At 36.4% G+C, this 18,307-nt stretch overlaps 3 protein-coding genes and 1 pseudogene across 3 annotated transcripts in view; all 4 read right to left on the reverse strand.

Annotated features, from left to right (window-relative positions):
• The window catches only part of LOC125844537 (putative disease resistance RPP13-like protein 1), a 73,253-nt gene extending 56,678 nt beyond the window's left edge, over window positions 1-16,575 (reverse strand). The window contains exon 1 of the mRNA XM_049523845.1: window positions 16,497-16,575. The gene's annotated coding sequence lies outside the window, so the exon portion shown is untranslated. The remainder of the gene's footprint in view (window positions 1-16,496) is intronic.
• On the reverse strand, window positions 55-2,878 carry LOC125845558 (uncharacterized; annotated as a pseudogene).
• Window positions 5,822-11,567, reverse strand: LOC125845551 (putative disease resistance protein At3g14460). Its single transcript, XM_049525089.1, has 4 exons — window positions 11,505-11,567; window positions 7,577-11,420; window positions 7,385-7,481; window positions 5,822-6,085 (listed from the first exon to the last, which is right to left on the reverse strand). Exon 2 carries the CDS (start codon window positions 11,409-11,411, stop codon window positions 7,605-7,607), a length of 3,807 nt encoding a protein of 1,268 aa, XP_049381046.1. The 5' UTR covers window positions 11,412-11,420; window positions 11,505-11,567; the 3' UTR covers window positions 5,822-6,085; window positions 7,385-7,481; window positions 7,577-7,604.
• On the reverse strand, window positions 13,201-17,208 carry LOC125845552 (putative disease resistance RPP13-like protein 1). The gene is made up of 2 exons (XM_049525090.1): window positions 17,089-17,208; window positions 13,201-17,004 (listed from the first exon to the last, which is right to left on the reverse strand). The coding sequence occupies exon 2, from the start codon at window positions 16,993-16,995 to the stop codon at window positions 13,201-13,203; it is 3,795 nt and encodes a 1,264-aa protein (XP_049381047.1). The 5' UTR covers window positions 16,996-17,004; window positions 17,089-17,208.
• Window positions 17,209-18,307: the final 1,099 nt, after the last annotated feature.

The raw sequence follows: 18,307 nt of genomic DNA on the forward strand, positions 1-18,307 counted from the left end.
GACAACCAAAAAAGGAAATATGGACAAGTAAATAGGGACGGAGGGAGTATTAAAAGTTGAGGTACCAAAATGGTTATTACAAAGCAAACTGATTATAAGCTGAAGTGAAATCCTAAAAACTAGTCCAGCACTGAGGCAAATGACTCAGTTTGCACTGTTCCATTTGAGTCGTTATGCACGAGAGAAATTGCATAATAATCTACTGTAAACTGACGAGGCACTCTCGTGTATCGAGAAATTTTTCAAAAAATGCGTGAGCTTTCTTAGCCTGATTTCAATCTCCAATCTGGAAGCAGAGGAACAGGAAGAGTCGATTTTTCGTCCTATGAGGATCGAATGTTTGTATCTCAGTGTGTAATACTCGGTCAAGGGAATAAATCTTGAATGTCAAGGATATCAGCTGGGACACCAGCTGCTGTGGTATCATTTCCTGCTCCAGTACCTTGGATAACCGAAGGTTGTTTCTCGTAACAACGGATGTATATCTCCACCTGCAGACAAACGAATTACAGACATTCAATCATCATAGTCATTCTTCGACAAAAGCAAATCACTAATCTTACTATTTGTATAACCTTAGCTGCACAAAGTTTTGCAGGGCGACTCCAGATGATGCGTGAAGAGTAAGACAAAGTAAGGTGTTAGCCTAGGCATGGGCAAAAGATAAGCAATTCTTTAAATCACAGCATGATGTTATAAATCACTACACTAAATGACATCACAAAAGGGCTTTAAACAATTAAAAATGGTTTACCTTGATAATCTAATAACGATGCGTATGATATAGTTGAACCTCCATAGCAGTAAAAGAAAATTCCCAACGGAAAACAAAGCAATGGAACAAGAAGAGGAGGCACCAAAGAAACAGCAAAATTGAGGTGAAAGTGCACAATGCATACCACATTATCACTTCCTCTTAATCTTCCCAGTGCAGAATCTTTTGGATGCCAACTTCACATCTGAAAATGAGAGATTTTTCAATAATCAATTTTTCCCCAAGCAGCAGACAGCCAGACATTTTTCTTCTATGCTATTTGTTTACAGTGACACTTATCAAGAAGACATTTGTAGTCCTTGATATAGGCTTGTTCTAGACAACACAAGAAATGAAACTTCAAACGTTACAAGGTGAGACCAAAACCCTTAAAGAAAACCAAATATATATGCTAAATTTCTACTAGTATGGACAACATAGGCATTTTGCATCAAAATGAAGCCATCATTACCATATGAACATGTTAGTGAATTATATTCAAAAAAATCCAGACAAGGTAATGAAAATATTTTGGAACTATCATCTAAAGATATTTCAATGTTCCCTCATCTATGCCATTACAGATTTATACTTCTAACTCGTTCACGGTTACAAGAAGTGAACAGCTGGCCAGATTACAAGGTCATAGTGAAATTGTTAGTCGGATTGCCAATAACATAAAACAGCTTAACTAATACAACTGGTTTGCAGATATCTCTCGAACTTATATGTCCAAGTGGGTGAATGCTGTCATAATTTTCTAAAGCATTTGTTAAGAGAAAAAAAGAGATTATCTTCTAAGATAAACTTGTCTGTAACAATAATCTTAACTTGCCATAACACTCCCATCAGTGAGCAAGCTTTGGTTTAAGCTGCTAAAGATCAAGTTGTCATTATCCATTGAGCAAACTAAAAATGAAATGAAAGAATTACCTCACATCATCAATCAAGCAAACATAACGCAGAACATTCCCATTTGCAGAAGCTTGTTTAGTCCTATCTTCAATTTTCTTATCAAGCAAAGGCATCACATCTGGTCCCATTTCATCAGGATACAAGCTTTCAATCTGAAAAGGGATTTGCAAATGCATCAAGGTTTCTGAAGCTAATTGAATTAAAAACAAAACAAAGAGACATTGTGACACGTATCCTAACCTTCAAATTATCTAGGTTTAAATGCCGTCCAAGGAGCCGAGCAAGAATTAAAGCCTGTTATGAAGACATCAAAACAAAATGTTGTTATGAGGGATGTTCAACTTCTCAAAATTAACTATGAATGTTTCATGAAAGGTGCCGAGAAACCAAGTATAAACTATATCAAGTTGGATAAGATATGCTTCCCCATCACAATCTGTGAAAATGATTCTGCATAAATCACTCCTTTTCTTCTCCCCAAAGACATCATCATCCCAAGTACCAAATAAGGAAATATTATAACAAAGTACTTGAAGTATGAAACAGAGATGCTCCGGCTACACTCTCATGCACAAATGACTATAGCTAATGCGCCATTTTTCATGATACAAAAGAGAATAGCAGAATCGCAGACTAGAAGAGACCTTGATTTCCCAACTGTATGAAGTAATGTAGCTTTCATTTTTTTTCAAGTAGTTAAACCTCCCAGAAAAATTGCTAGCTCTGACCCTGACGTTGATATCTGGTTGTGAATCCATGAAATCATACGATTGACGTTCATCCTGAATCAGCCAAATTATCAAAAATAACATGAATTTTTTTACACTACACAATAAAGTCACAAAACTACTATTTGTCACATTAAAGTAACTGATTGTATCCACTATAACAATAAAATCACCCCAGCATCGAAACAGAGACATGATATTTCGCCAAACATTTGTGAGCTTATGAATTTTTTAAATATCCTCAAAATATTTCATAATAGCCAAGTGATTATTATCATCAGCAGCATCAATATTAACAATCTATATTTTTAGTTTGTCGAAGAGTCCAGAAGTAGCCTGAAACATAATTGATCAGTTACACTATACACTGATGTGGCTTTATTTGTCTACCATTCAAGGGGATCTCTTCAATGGTTTCAACATCTTCGTTAGGCATATAATGCTAATTGTTTCAGCTATTGCTTTGATAGAATCCTTTTTAATAGGTTTTGCTTTTGTTCATGTTAGAACGATTTATGGAAAAGACTAAAGGTTATACTTCTGTGCAAGATTAAAATAAGAAGCATAAAAAAATCAAATATCCAAAGACGATTACCTTCAAGCTATAACAGGCCGTTTGAAATTTGTGTAGTTAAAGAGAGAGCTCACAAATTCTAGCTTCAAAATCTTCAAAGTGCCAACTTAATTTCCCATTTGAGACTTTCCACCTAAAAAAAGGGATCCCAAATAAAATTGTTAGATTTAGAGAACCCATCAATAAACAAAATTATGTTAAGATGCATTCACAGTTCAAAAAATTAAGCCCACCAACTGAAGGACACGAGCAAACTCACAGAATTTCAATAGGATTTATATGATGCATCGAAACAGAGACATATGATATTCACCAGGTCTTGTTAAAGGACATTTTATCAAACATGAATAGTATAATTCTTTGATAATTTTCTATGCAAAAAGTAAATTTCACCATAATCCATCATTGATTCATAATACAGAAATTGAATTGCGAAACTTGCAACTGACAATCAATATCAGCAAAAGTAATATAAATAAGTTGTTAACTTGAAAAGGAGACAACCTAGAAAACTTCAGGAATCAGGCTTGCCATTGCTCATCTTTCCAAACTCCCGTTTCTAAATAGAAATATGAACAATTTTTGGTCAGTAGCCGTGGTTTGAGCAATAGACTGCTCAACAAGATTTTTAAAAAGGAAAAGAATTAGCCGTGGTTTAATAGTGTCTTCCAACTTGTCCTTTATGTTAAGGAAAAATTCATCACTCAAGCAAAGGTTGAGGTCACTTACTTGCTGGTTGCTTGTTTCTGCAAAATTCTGATGTTGACCTTCCACCTTAATTCTCAAAGTTTCATAATTGACTTGTTCAATTAAGTTTTCAGCAGAGTCCACAGCATCTGAATGAAATATAAAGGTCGTCCTCGAAAGATGAGGACTCACCAACAATACTTCTGAGTTGATCCAAAGTAGTACTAACCACAGGTTGAGTGATGAACGTCCAAACCTATATTATCAAACAATAAAGCGCGAGAGTATGGGGTTAGTACTTTGAATGTACTGAGTATGTAGGATATGCATGATTAAGCTAATAACTGGACATGCTAAGTCTGAGATGCTGAACTCAAATACGATGAAGTGATGCAGTGACCAAGTAGTGAACATGCAACTGATATATTTGGAAAATTGAAATAACTGACTACGAGGTCATGCAATAACTAAAAGATTATATTGTGGGAGATACTAATAACTGACATATAACTATGTTACCTAATATGGAGTTTGATGTATAATCCCCATCAAAAGGGCCCAATATACTTTGTCAGAGTATAAAGGTTGATTGAGTTAATGTGGTACCACCAAGCAAATGTCCATAAAGGACTAAGGCGGACCTTATATACCTACGGTGATACGTAGTTCTGAGACTTAAGGATTGCTATTAAAGGTTAAAGTCCTCAACTAACCGGTGAAACTTCATCCTAGGTCCGCTCGGTGCTAAGTAGAACTCCCAATGGAAATATGCAAATACGTTGCAAATAGTAATAGTCTGATAATACTGGATGATGTGATAAACTAATAATAACTTAGTAGCTCATGAATACTAATGATCTGATGATAACTGAGGGATTTATCTGAAAGCATCTAAAATCATGAAATATGATAATCTGAGACATGCATCTGAAATAACGTAGTAAATATCAACATTCTGAGGGTTCATGAAAATATTATTTAGACATACCGAATTATAGTTTGAAAACACATAATTATACTTTTCATGAATAATGATGTGAAAGATAATGAAAAATTATACTTTGCAAAAGAACCCTAATTGTGCAGAAATCATTAACTGAGAAACTGGATTTTCTTGTGGCCTCAATGGATGAGAAGGATACCCGTTGATGAAATCCCACATACCTGGAATGGAACCTCTAGCTCACAACCTTGAACAAAGACTTGAAGATGAAGAACCTTAGTTTCTTCCTTGAGAGGATTGAAGAGCACTGTTTTTAAGTTCCGAGTGTTAGGCGTGAATGGGGAGGTTTGGGGTCGACTAAATTCCCCTTAACCCCACTTATAGGTTAAATTATCATCCTTTATAAGGAAAAACTAGTAAAGACTAAAGCAAACATGTTTAGAAAAGCCTATTTTGTTAGTCCTCTACTGTCAAACTCCCTAGACCAATTTCAGTTGTCTTTTGAACCTAAGACCAATTGCAGTCCATATCCTTTAATGTAGCTTGGAAGGTAGTGACGAGAGTAAAGCAGACATGTTTAGAAAAGCAGATTAACAATACAAGTGATCTTCAAAACTTATTTGAACGTACAGTAAATTGCAACAAAGCATAGTAAGTAAGACAGCATCATATTTTGAATGGCTTTTATGAATCAGCTAAAACTAGAAGAATTAATAAGAGATGGCTTTTTCTTTGTTATGCTGTCAATTCTAAGAAGTAAAATACAACCTAAAGAGGTTGTTTCCGATAGATCCTTGACTTGAGAACAGGTTTTAAAGAAGAAAGAGAAGTAAAATCTTTTCCTATTTACAGGCTGTTCTGGGAGAACTCCAGAGACCCAGAAACAGAAAAGAAATGTCACAACCACCTTTAAACAATCCAACATTCATACTGATGTAACAGAATCTTGCAAGAGTTTCTCCATACCTCAGACATGTTCTTTATATGTGGTGATGGCCATTGTCTCCTCATAAGTATACATTTCCATGGATGATTGATGTATATTCTTCTTTCTTATGCTTTCATGAATATCCCCAACCTACATAAATATTTGTAAGGAAATCTATATGCTTCAATAGAAACCAATTGACAAATCTTAGTTATCCATGATCATGTTGTGGCACAATTAAATATGTGCAAACATTGAAGAATAGCGCAAATACAATGTATCTATGATTCATTTAAAAAGATTTTTCTACAGTGACACAGATCTTCATTCTACTGTAAGCAAAGTTTCATTCTTGACATGGGATCTTTGATGCTTACAAGAACTAAAAACTTTCGATTAAACATGGTTGCACAAGCTACATCTGATGTCTTTCGCAATTAAGATGGAAAATTAAAACGTGAGCAATGAGAAACGAGTAAAACTTACCCGCACCTGGTGTGTACACCAATCCAATACATGCATGCCATGTGTTTGAATTTATAGTTCAAGCCAATACCTGCCATCCAACAAATATGCAATTATATAACGCACAACAATTAGCTGCAAGTCTATAACATCAAATTCTGACAATGGAAGTTTACTTGTTTCCTAAACCTTATGATCGTTATCCGTGATTATCTTTTCAAAAATTTAGATTCTCTATGGAACTTAAAAATAAAGCTATGTGTTTGATGATGATCATGACATTATTTATATCCTGAAAAGAAAATTAAACGACATTAATAGCAAAGAGATACATCTTTCTGATTATCACACAAATTTATGTATAAACAGTTCAAAGAATAAACATAACATTAATAGTAACTGATAAACAAACTGCGAGGGGAGAGGGCATCCCTTTTACAGGAAGGTATTGGAGGTTAGGGCAATTATTGATGGTCAGCTCAGAGAAGGAGGAGGGCAGTGCTGATTCGGAAAGTAATTGGAGATTAGGGATATCCTCGATGGTCAGCACAGAGAGGGAGGAGGGCACTGCTGATTCGGAAAATGATTGGAGATGAGGGCAATCACTGATGTGTAGAAGCAAAGTGAGGTGCGAAAGACCAGTGAATGGAGCTCATGATGGCCGGTCATTAAATTGAGTGACTTTCTAATAAAACAATTCAAAGTTGAGTGACCATCTAAGATATTAACTCCATAATCTTGGGTCAGAAATTAATCCAGTGGAATTCCAAGTGAAAATTCCTTATCTTAGATACTAACTCCATAACACTTGGAACTATTCAAATGAGTCTCATTTGAGCAAATGAAATTCCAAGTGTTTGCACTTTCACATTCAAGTAAGAATCAAGAAGTTGATTGACCAAACAAATATCTTAAAAGCATAAAAAGTTAAATAAAAATTGTAATAAATGGATGACAAAATAATCAAGAGATGCAAATTTTATGGCTACAAATCAACCAGATATCCAGAATGTTGGATAACGGAGATACATTTTTTAAATTCAAATAATTGAAGTATGTTTCACAAAAATGAACAATACCAATTAGGTTGGACACAATACCGGAGTAGCAAAACAAATTGCAACAGAAAAAATTCAGGTTTAGGTTTTAAGGAAAAATACAAAAGCAATTACAATAAAGATAAATTTAAAGGTCAACTTTCTGGAGCAAGTTATCTCAATTCCTACCTATACTAGATATATTTTACAATGTTTCAGTGCAAATATAAAAAGAAGTAACCAAAAAGAATTAAGAAACAAGCAAAGAGAAGTAACCAAAAAGATTTACATAAAGAAAAAGAATTAAGAAGCAACCAAAAATCAAAAGATACTTGGGAAATAAAATAACTTACTCATTTTAATCATTATAAGTTCTCCCAATCAACATTTATGGTGGAAATATGAGCATTTTTTGGTCAGTAGCTGTGGTTTGAGAATAAACAGTCCATACTGCTCAATAAGATTTTAAAAAGGAAAAGAATTAACAAAAATGCAAAGTGAAGTAAACAAAAGTAAAAAGCTTCTGATGAAAAAGAAAAACTTACATCGTTGGAGAGCCATTTGGTTTAATCATCACAGGTATTCCCGATCAATCACAACGGTGGGAATTAGAGCAATATTTGGCCAGTATTCCCCCTTGTCAAATTCTAGTAGTGGTCTGAGCAATGGACAGTTGGAAATAGATAGTTTAGAGAGGGAAGAAGGCATCCATTTTACTGGAAAGGATTGGAGGTTAGGGCAATCCTTGATGGTCAGCTCAGAGAGGGAGGAAGGCAGTGCTGATTCGGAAAGTGATTGGAGATTAGGGAAATTCCTGATTTGTAGACGTCGAAGTGAAGTGAGGTGCAAGGAAGAGGAAAACCAGCCTTCTTCCAGCATTGACTGAATTTGAGGCAAATTAGCAATACATAAATATTCAAGAGAGGTGAGTCTTTTGAGAACTTTGCTACTTAATGTTCTCAGATTGCCTATGGTAAGCTTTTGAATAGAACAAGGCAACTCCCAATGTTCGATATCTTCGTCACTGCCATCATGTACGATGAATAACTCCCTGAGACAGGGGAGTCTTTGTAAATGCCACTCCTTACGGCCGTTCACCAGTTTCTTGCAATTCCAGATCTTAAGTTGTTGTAAATTGAAGGGCAATCCACCTTCAGAAAAGGACTCCATTTCCGGACAATTACACAGTTCCAGTTTCTTAAGAGATGGAAGGAGTTCCTGCATATGTTCTGGCAGCCACTTCAGCTTCTCACAGCCGTCAATATACAAATACGTCATCTGGATCCTCCCACATGCCACCGGAAGTATTTCAAGATTCTCACAATTCAAAATATAGAGTCTTTCAGTCGCAATAGGAATCAAAAACCTAGTAAGATTGTAGCAACGACTTACACTCAATTTCTGTGCTCTTGGGAGTAACTCAGGTGATATATCATCTATACAATCACATTCTTCCAGTATCAAATCCTCAAGAAACATGTCATAATAACTCATCTCACCAACAGGCGCCTTCAATTTAAATTTCTGGCAATGAGATATCCTTATTGTCTTCAAGGTACTCGGCAGAATGCTAAAAGGAAAGGAGGTAAGAGAGTTACAATCAGTAATAAATAATCCCTCAATCTGCTTCATTTCCTCATGTTGGGATGTAAACAGTTTAGGTGTCTCCAAATTGAGTTCAGGACATCTTGAAATTCTCAATTCTATCAGAGAACAAAGATTTTCAGGCAACTTCCCCATCAACTTTGGACAATTTTCAATTGAAAGGTTCTCAAGTGCAGGAAACTCTCCATTCCCTAGTGCATGCCATTGCTTCCACTCTGGCATATCTTCAAACTCTAACTTCTGAAGAGACTTGAAAGGGTTTTTCTTGGACGAACTGCCATAGAATTCTTCCGTCACCTCTGTTATTCGATGCATCCCTCTAATGGAAAGATATTTCAAACAAGGAAGTTGTCCTACTGCTGGCAAGGAATCACAGTCCTTGCAGTTGCTAAGAGACAATTGTACTAGCTTAAGAAACGAATGATCAGCTAGCCAATTTGGAAATTTTGTTCCTCTATATCCAGTGATTTGGAGTTCTTTTATGTTTCTATGTGGATTTAGCTCAGCAAGTATGTCTCTTTCAGTTTGTGAATTGTCAGCACTACTTCGACTCCACTCCAATGATAACTTCTCAACATGATTCTTCTCCCTTATCTTTGCCTTCACAGCTTCCTTTCTATCAACCACATTTTGCAAATCTAGAACTGATAGAGATCCATACAAGTTCTGTACTTCACCCAAATCTTCCAATCTCAAACCACCGCAACCACCTAGTAGAAACTTGGCTCCCACTAGCACTTGGAGGCTTTTCAAATTGCTCAGATGTAGCGGTATTTTCAAGAGAGAAATGTTGCTTATGTCAAGATGACGCAAGTTAATCAACTTCTCCATCTGCAGCGGTAGTTCCTCAAGATGATGACAATGTGACAGGAGAAGTGTCTCTAAGTTATACAATACACAAATGGAATCAGGCAACTTTTCAATCCTTGTCTGAGAAAGGTCCAAGAATCGGAGGAGCTTTAATTTGATAAACAAGTCCTTTGGCAATTCAACAATCTCATAGCGTGACAACGATAATGCCCTCAAGGATCTTAGTCTTGGCAGTATGTAATGCTGCACCCTCTTGCTTAGATAGTAACAATAATTGAGATCAATACATGTCGGAAGCAATGTCCTCAGCTGCTCCAATTTGTCAAGGGGTGTCAATTTCTCAAAGTCACCATAACCCATTGAATATGATAAGTGTTGACTTTTTTCCAACATACGAGATCCTTGGCTCTCTTCCAACCTGATACAAAGTTTTGAAGATGCAATTTGGGCTAAATCATTGACAAGGTCATGCATCAAGAATGTCTCTATGTTCCCTTGAGAAGGATTTGGGACCCTTTCAAATAACGATCTTGATCTCAACTCGAGAAAGTACTGGTTTCCTGAATCTTGAATAATTTTATCTTCCTGCAGTATTAGACCATTAGCAATCCACAAATGAATAACTTGTTCTTTCCTAAACGGATAGTCTTTGGGAAATATTGCACAATAGGAAAAGCATCGCTTTAAATGTGCAGGGAGATCATTGTAGCTCAACATCAACGCTGGTAATATGTCATTGTGTGGAAGCTCCCATAGTTCACTTCTCAAAATACGTTTCCACCCTTCAACCTCTGGATTGGAGCGTAACATGCCAGCGAGCGTCTTCAGAGCTAAGGGCAAACCTTTGCACTTAGCTGCAACTTGTTTTCCGACCTCTTCAAGTTCCGGATGTCCCATAGGATCCATGTTTTCGAATGCATGTCTTTTAAATAAAGACCAAGAGACTTCAATAGACAAAGTATCCATGCTAATTTGCTCGTTTCCCATCATCATGGCAACACTCTCTTTACGTGTAGTCATAATGATCTTACTTCCTATATCTCCTTGTACAAAAACATTTCTCAAGTCATCCCACTCATTGTAGTTGTCATTCCACACATCATCCAGAACAATAAGAAACTTCTTTCCCTTTAAGCTTTCCTTCAATATGACTTGAAGCTGATTAAGATTGTCATCAACCTTTAAGTCAAGTGAACCAATTTCTTGAAGTAACCCTTTTGTTATTCTGAAAGCATCATATGACTCAGAAACACAAAACCAAGCTTTCAAACTAAAACGGTTCTTCACCCTCTCATCATTGTAAACCGCTTTAGCAAGTGTTGTCTTACCCACACCGCCCATTCCAACAATAGAAACTACAGTCAACTTTTTTCCATTTGCATCTTCAGATAATAAACGGTCAATCAAATTCTCTACATCATTCTGCCTTCCAAAGATATCAGAATCATCAACCAAAGAAGTTGAAGGTCTTCTAGTTTCTTGTTTAGTCGAACCAAAATGCTCCTTTAAGCCAAGGAAACCAATTTGCTCTTGTAACTCCTTCAATGTTTCAATAGTGTCTTCCAACTTCTCCTTTATGTTGAGGAAAAATTCATCACTCAAGCACAGGTTGAGGTCACTTACTTGCTGGTTGATTGTTTCTGCAAGATTTTGATACTGACCTTCCACTTTAAGTCGCAAAACTTCATAATTGACTTCTTCAATTAAGTTTTCAGCAGAATCCACAGCATCTCGAAGCTCATTAAGCCACTCGCTCACAAATTGATTTGATGCCTGCTTATTCTCTGCATCACTTAGCACAGCTTGAAGACCAAGCAAAGTTATTCTCAGCTTCTTTAAGAGACGAACATCTTTCGCATGTTTCTGAAACATCTTCAGCAGATCACCCTGAGGAGCAAGCCTATCAAAGAGAACATTCAAAGCTGAAGAGAGAAATGCACCACCCACTGCTAAGCCAACTTCCATTTCTGAAATCTGCAAAGTAAATCAAGGAAACACAAAATGATTTTGAGAAGACAAATGTTTTTATGTTCAATTACTAAAGGAACTTTACTTTACCTGTTGAATGCTAAGAGTAATTTGCAAACAAGAATGATCAATGATTTCTTTCTCTTTTTTGCTAGTGGTCTATAGTTGGTATAACTATAGTTTTCTAAGAGTATGACTTTTCACCCAACAAGAAGAGTCTTCTTGTTAATCTCAATTGAATAATTGAGGCAAGAGAGGAAGGATGATGTAGACAGCCATAGAAGAAAAAATAACCAAAACTGTCCTTTCCATGAGTATGACTTTCACCCAACAAGAAGACTTTACTATGATTTTTTAATTCTTGAAAACATGTCAAGAAGTTGGGAATTTGATAACACCAAGAGCTACAGTGAAATGATAAAAAATTTCCCCTGTAGTTGTTTGGTTATATATGCAGATATTCATTCTACTATTATGCAAAGTTTCATTCTTGACATGGGATCTTTGATGCTTACAAGAACTAAAAACTTTCTATTAAACATGGTGGCACAAGCTACATATAATGTCTTTCGCAATTGAGATGTGAAACTAAAATGTGGTAAGAGCATAAACCAATATGTTTATAGATTGAATATAATATGATTATGTTGGCCCATCAACAAGCAACTTAGCAAACACTTCATTAAGGCATTTTACAATTTCTCATCTTGTATATAAGCGAGACATAACTCAATCAGAAGACATGTAAAACAAAAGATAGATAAGCAGAAAAATATGAATTTGTATCAACAGATGCCAATCATATGTTAAACAACTTTCAAACAATGAAAATGATATTTATACTAAGGAAATAGAATAACTTACATCTATGGGAGCAACACTCGTTTTAATCATTATAGGTTTTCCCAATCAACATTTATGATTTTTTTTTTTTTTTTTTTTTTTTTTTTGAGAAGGTAACATTTGTATTTCTATTTCCAAAAAATCAAAACCTGCCACAACATGTTACAGATTCCTAATTACAAATTAAAGAGAGTATAACAGAAGATCTTCAATCCTATGACAAAAATTACAGGGATCCTAAGACATTCATAACTGATTCTAGATCTTCCATATACTCTTGTTTACACCAAAAATGAAACAACACAAGACAATTCATCTTCATCTTCTGAATAGTGTTGCTCTTGTTCTGATGATATCTAAGGTTCCTTTCTTTCCACGTTGACCACCAAATACAAGCTGGGATGATTTTCCATCTCTCCCTATGTCCTGAGATGTTGGCATAACTACTCCATATCTTCAGGGTTTGGGTTACTCTCCTTGGCATCACCCACTTCAGTCCTTTTTTATTGATAAAGAGGTCCCACAGTTGGTTGGTTATCCTATAGTGAAGAAACAGGTGAGTCATCGTCTCAGCCTTTTCCCCACATAGGAAACATCTAGGGCACAATTGGATACCCCTCTTCATGAGATTTTCCTGAGTCAAAACAGCCTGTTTAGCAAGTAGCCAAGTAAAACAAGACACTTCGTAGGGAATTTTGGCTTTCCAAATCATTTTCCAGGGCCACCCATTAATCTGGGTATTGAAAGGGTAATAGACGTTCCACACTGCTCAACAAGGTTTTATAAAGGAAAAGAATCAACATTTATGATTTGAGCAATAGACGTTCCACACTGCTCAGCAAGATTTCAAAAAAGTAAAAGAATTGACAAAAAAGCAAAGGGAAGTAAACAAAAATAGAATGCTCTGAGGAAAAAGAAAAGCTTACACCATTTGTTTTAATCATTAAAGGCATTCCTCATCGATCTCTATGGTGGGGATATGAGCAATTTCTGGCCAGTATTCCCCCTTGTCAAATTCTAGCAGTGATGTGAGCAATGGACAGTTGGAAATATGTAGTTTAGAGAGGGAAGAGGGCATCCCTTTTACGGGAAGAGATTGGAGATTAGGGCAATGGGAGATCTCCAGCTCAGAGAGGGAGGAGGGCAGTGCTGATTCAGAAAGTGATTGGAGATTAGGGAAATTCTCGATGCGTAGAGTTTGAAGCGAGGAAAACTGGCCTTGTTCCAGCATTGACTGAATTTGAGGTAAATTACCCACGATATATAGATATTGAAGAGAGGTAAGGCTTTGGAGATGTTGGCTGCTTAATGTTTTCAGATTCTCTATGATAAGTCTTTGAATAGAGGAAGGCAACTCCCAATTCTCACCACCAACAATCTCTTCGTCACTGCCATCATGTACGATCCTAAACTCTGTGAGACAGGGAAGTCTCTGTAAACGCCACTCCTTTCGGCCATTCACCAGTTTCTTGCAATAATGGATCCGAATGGCTTGTAAATTGAAGGGCAATCCTCCTTGAGGAAAGGACTCTATTTCTGGACAATTACAAAGATTCAGTTCCTTAAGAGATGGAAGGAGTTCCTGCATACGTTCTGGCAGCCACTTCAGCTTTGAACAGTTATTAATAAACAGATACGTCATCTGGGTCCCCGCACATGCCACGGATAGTTTTTCAACATTCTCACAATTCCAAATATAGAGATTTTCAGGGGCAGTAGGAATCAAAAACCTAACAAGGTTGTGGCAATCCTCTACCCACAAATTGCGTGCTCTTGGGAGTAACTCAGATGATATATCATCTATACAATCACATTTTTGCAATCCCAAATACTCCAGAAACATCTCACCAACAGGCACCTCCAATTTCATTTTCTTGCAACCACATATAGTTATTTCCTTCAAGGTAGTGGGCAGTATGCTAAAAGGAAAAAGGGTAAGAGAGTTACAATCACTAATATCTAATTCCTCAATCTGCTTCATTCCCTCAAGTTGGGATCTAAACAGTTGAGCATCATTAAAAACAACTCCAACCTTAGGACAACCAATAACTTTAAACCATTTTAAAGTTGAAAGTTGGATGGGTGTCTCCAAACTGAGTTCAGGGCAATTTTTAATTTTAAGCTTCTCAAGTGTAGGAAACTCTCCACTTCCTAGTACGTCCCATTGCTTCCACTCTGGCATATCTTCAAATCTAAGCTCCACAAGAGAGTTAAAAGGCTTTTTGGAGGACAAACTGCCATAGAATTCTTCCGTCACCTCTGTTATTCCATGCATCCCTTTAATCGAAAGGATTTTCAAAGAAGGAAGTTGCCCTAGTGCTGGCAAGGAATAACAGTCCTTGCAGTAGCTAAGAGACAATTTCACCAGCTTAAGAAACAAAGGATCAGCTAGCCAATTGGGAAAGTTTGTCCCTCTATATCCAGTGATTTCGACTTCTTTTATGTTTTTATGTGGGCGTAGCTCCTCAAGTATGTCTCTTTCTGTTTGTGAATTGTCAGCACTAATACTTTCACTCCACTCCAATGATAACTTCTCAACATGATTCTTCTCCCTCATCTTTGCCTTCACAACTTCCCTTCTATCAACAACATTTTGCAACTCTAGAATTGATAGAGATCCATACAAGTTATGTACTTCACCCAAATCTTCCATTCTCAAACCACCTAGAGGAAATTTGGCTCCCACTAGAACTTGGAGGCTTTTCAACTTGCTCATATGTACCGGCATCTTCAAGCAACAAGTGTTGCTTATGTCAAGATGACGCAAGTTCATCAACTTCTCCATCTGCAGCGGTAGCTCCTCAAGATCAGCACAAGATGACAGGAGAAGAGTCTCTAAGTTATACAATACACAAATGGAATCAGGCAACTTTTTAATCCTTGTCTCAGAAAGGTCCAAAAATCTGAGGAGCTTTAATTTGATAAACAAGTCATTTGGCAACTCAACAATCTTATAGCCTAACAACGATAATGCCCTTAAGGATGTTAGTCTTGGCAATATGTTAAGCTGCACCCTCTTGCTTAGAGGGTGATAACGATCCTTGAGATCAATACATGTCGGAAGCAATGTCCTCAGCTGCTCCAATTTGTAGAGGGGTGTCAATTTCTCAAAGTCACCACCATATCCCATTGAATAAGATAAGTGTCGAATTTTTTCCAACATACGAGATCCTTGGCTCTCTTCCAACCTGATACAAAGTTTTGAAGATGCAATTTGAGCTAAATCATTGACAAGGTCATGCATTAAGAATTTCTCTATGTTCCCTTCAGAAGGATTTGGGACCCTTTCAAATAATGATCTTAACCTCAACTCGAGAAAGTACTGGTTGCCTGAATCTTCAATTATTTCATCTTCCTGTGGTACGAGACCATTGGCAATCCACAGATGAATGACTTTTTCTTTACTAAATGGATAATCTTTAGGAAATATTGCACAATAGGAAAAACATCGCTTTAAATGTGCAGGAAGATCATTGTAGCTCAACATCAATGCTGGTAATATGTCATTGTGTGGCAACTTCCATATTTCACTTCTCAAAATACGTTTCCACTCTTCAACCTCTGATTTGGAGCGTAGCATGCCAGCGAGCGTCTTCAGAGCTAAGGGCAGTCCTTTGCACTTAGCTGCAATTTGTTTTCCGACCTCTTCAAGTTCCGGATGTCCCATAGGATCCATGTTTTCAAATGCATGTCTTTTGAATAAAGACCAAGAGGCTTCAGCAGACAAATTGTCCATGCTAATTTGCTCCTTTCCCATCATCAAGGCAACACTCTCTTTACGTGTCGTCAGAATGATCTTACTTCCTATGTCTCCTTGTACAAAAATATTTCTCAAGTCATCCCACTCGTTGTAGTTGTCATTCCACACATCATCCAAAACAATAAGAAACCTCTTTCCCTTTAAGCTTTCCTTCAATTTGATTTGAAGCTGATTAAGATTGTTGTGGACATCCTTTGAGTCAAATGAGCCAATTTCTTGAAGTAACCCTTTCGTTATTCTAAAAGCATCATATGGCTCAGAAACACAAAACCAAGCTTTCAAACCAAAATGGTTCTTCACCCTCTCATCATGGTAAACCGCTTTAGCAAGTGTTGTCTTACCCACGCCACCCATTCCAACAATAGGAACTATTGTCAGCTTTTTCCCACTTGCATCTTTAGACAATAAACGGTCAATCAAATTCTCTATATCATTCTGCCTTCCAAAGATATCAGAATCATCAACCAAAGAAGTTGAAGGTCTTCTAGTTTCTTGTTTAGTCGAACCAAAATGTTCCTTTAAGCCAAGGAGACCAATTTGCTCTTGTAACTCCTTCAATGTGTCAATAGTGTCTTCCAACTTCTCCTTTATGTTGAGGAAACAATCATCACTCAAGCACAGGTTGAGGTCACTTACTTGCTGGTTGCTTGTTTCTGCAAAATTTTGATACTGACCTTCCACTTTAAGTCGCAAAACTTCATAATTGACTTCTTCCATTAAGTTTTCAGCAGAATCCACAGCATCTCGAAGCTCATTAAGCCACTCGCTCACAAATTGATTTGATGCCTGCTTATTCTCTGCATCACTTAGCACAGCTTGAAGACCAAGCAAAGTTATTCTCAGCTTCTTTAAGAGACTAACATCTTTCGTATGTTTCTGAAACATCTTCAGCAGATCACCCTGAGGAGCAAGCCTATCAAAGAGAACATTCAAAGCTGAAGAGAGAAATGCACCACCCACTGCTAAGCCAATTTCCATTTCTGAAATCTGCAAAGTAAATCAAGGAAACACAAAATGATTTTGAGAAGACAAATGTTTTTATGCTCAATTACTAAAGGAACTTTACTTTACCTATTGAATGCTAAGAGTAATTTGCAAACAAGAATGATCAGTGATTTCTTTCTCTTTTTTGCTAGTGGTCTATAATTGGTATAACTATAGTTTTCTAAGAGTATGACTTTTCACCCAACAAGAAGAGTCTTCTTGTTTATCTCAATTGAATAATTGAGGCAAGAGAGGAAGGATGATGTGGACAGCCATAGAAGAAAAAATAATCAAAACTGTCCTTTTTTGTCCTTTCTATGAGTATGACTTTCACCCAACAAGAAGACTTTACTATGATTTTTTAATACTTGAAAACATGTCAAGAAGTTGGGACTTTGATAACACCAAGAGCTACAGTGAAATGATAAAAGTTTTCCCCTGTAGTTGTTTGGTTATATATGCAAGATCTTTTCTTTATAAAAAAAAAAGAGATAAAATTTTCTCGTAATTAATTAGAGTTTTCGAGCTTGAAACGTTGTGATAAAGTCCTCTCAACTGTGAGAGCTAAAACACCTCATAGCAAATTCAGATTAGGTGAAACTTATTTGTATTTGTTGTTTACAATAAACCAATATAGACATGATATGCGTTCACACAAAGACTTCTCAAATTTACTGAGATTAAATTCAAAAAAAAATATTCAAGTAGAGAGGCTTCAACAGTTTTAATTGTTTATATATTATTCCTATTTTATAAAAGGGGAAATAGAGTTAAGAACCTTTAGTTTGGTGGGGACCACATACCACCAAATTCACATATTTCTGTTGGAAATGAAACTTTCACCAACTGAGCTACGAACCTATCGTTACCAAAACCCGATCAAGAGAAATAAATAAATTAAAACTCGCTAATAGTTGAGGTCAGGTAAGTCATTGTTTGGATGATTTTAGATGTTAAATTATCTGGAAGTAACCTCTTGTATTTTTGATATATAGGAACTAGAACTTTCTTACACATGTACTTTGAATATTCTATTAGAGACTCTTAATATCCAAAGGACAATAAGATTCTACATGTTATCAAAGCACAAGGGTGAACATATGCAACTCTAAATTGCATCCTCCTTTCTCAAGTCAGTGGAAAAATTGAAACAACAAAATGCATGATCTAGGTAAGCGTATTCGCCATGGTAGTTCTATTGAATTTAGCTTTAGCTTTTTCCAATAAGACTATTCACGTCGGGATGACATGCGGCTGAACAAGATTTAACAAGAGAAATTAATAAACAAACAAGGTAAGATTAGAG

This window comes from Solanum stenotomum, chromosome 11, assembly GCF_019186545.1.
Source record: "Solanum stenotomum isolate F172 chromosome 11, ASM1918654v1, whole genome shotgun sequence".
NCBI lineage: Eukaryota > Viridiplantae > Streptophyta > Magnoliopsida > Solanales > Solanaceae > Solanum > Solanum stenotomum.

Coding starts and splice junctions, on each gene's coding strand:
- LOC125845551 (XM_049525089.1), bottom strand. CDS start 11,411: ATGGAAGTTGGCTTAGCAGTGGGTGGTGCATTTCTCTCTTCAGCTTTG.
- LOC125845552 (XM_049525090.1), bottom strand. CDS start 16,995: ATGGAAATTGGCTTAGCAGTGGGTGGTGCATTTCTCTCTTCAGCTTTG.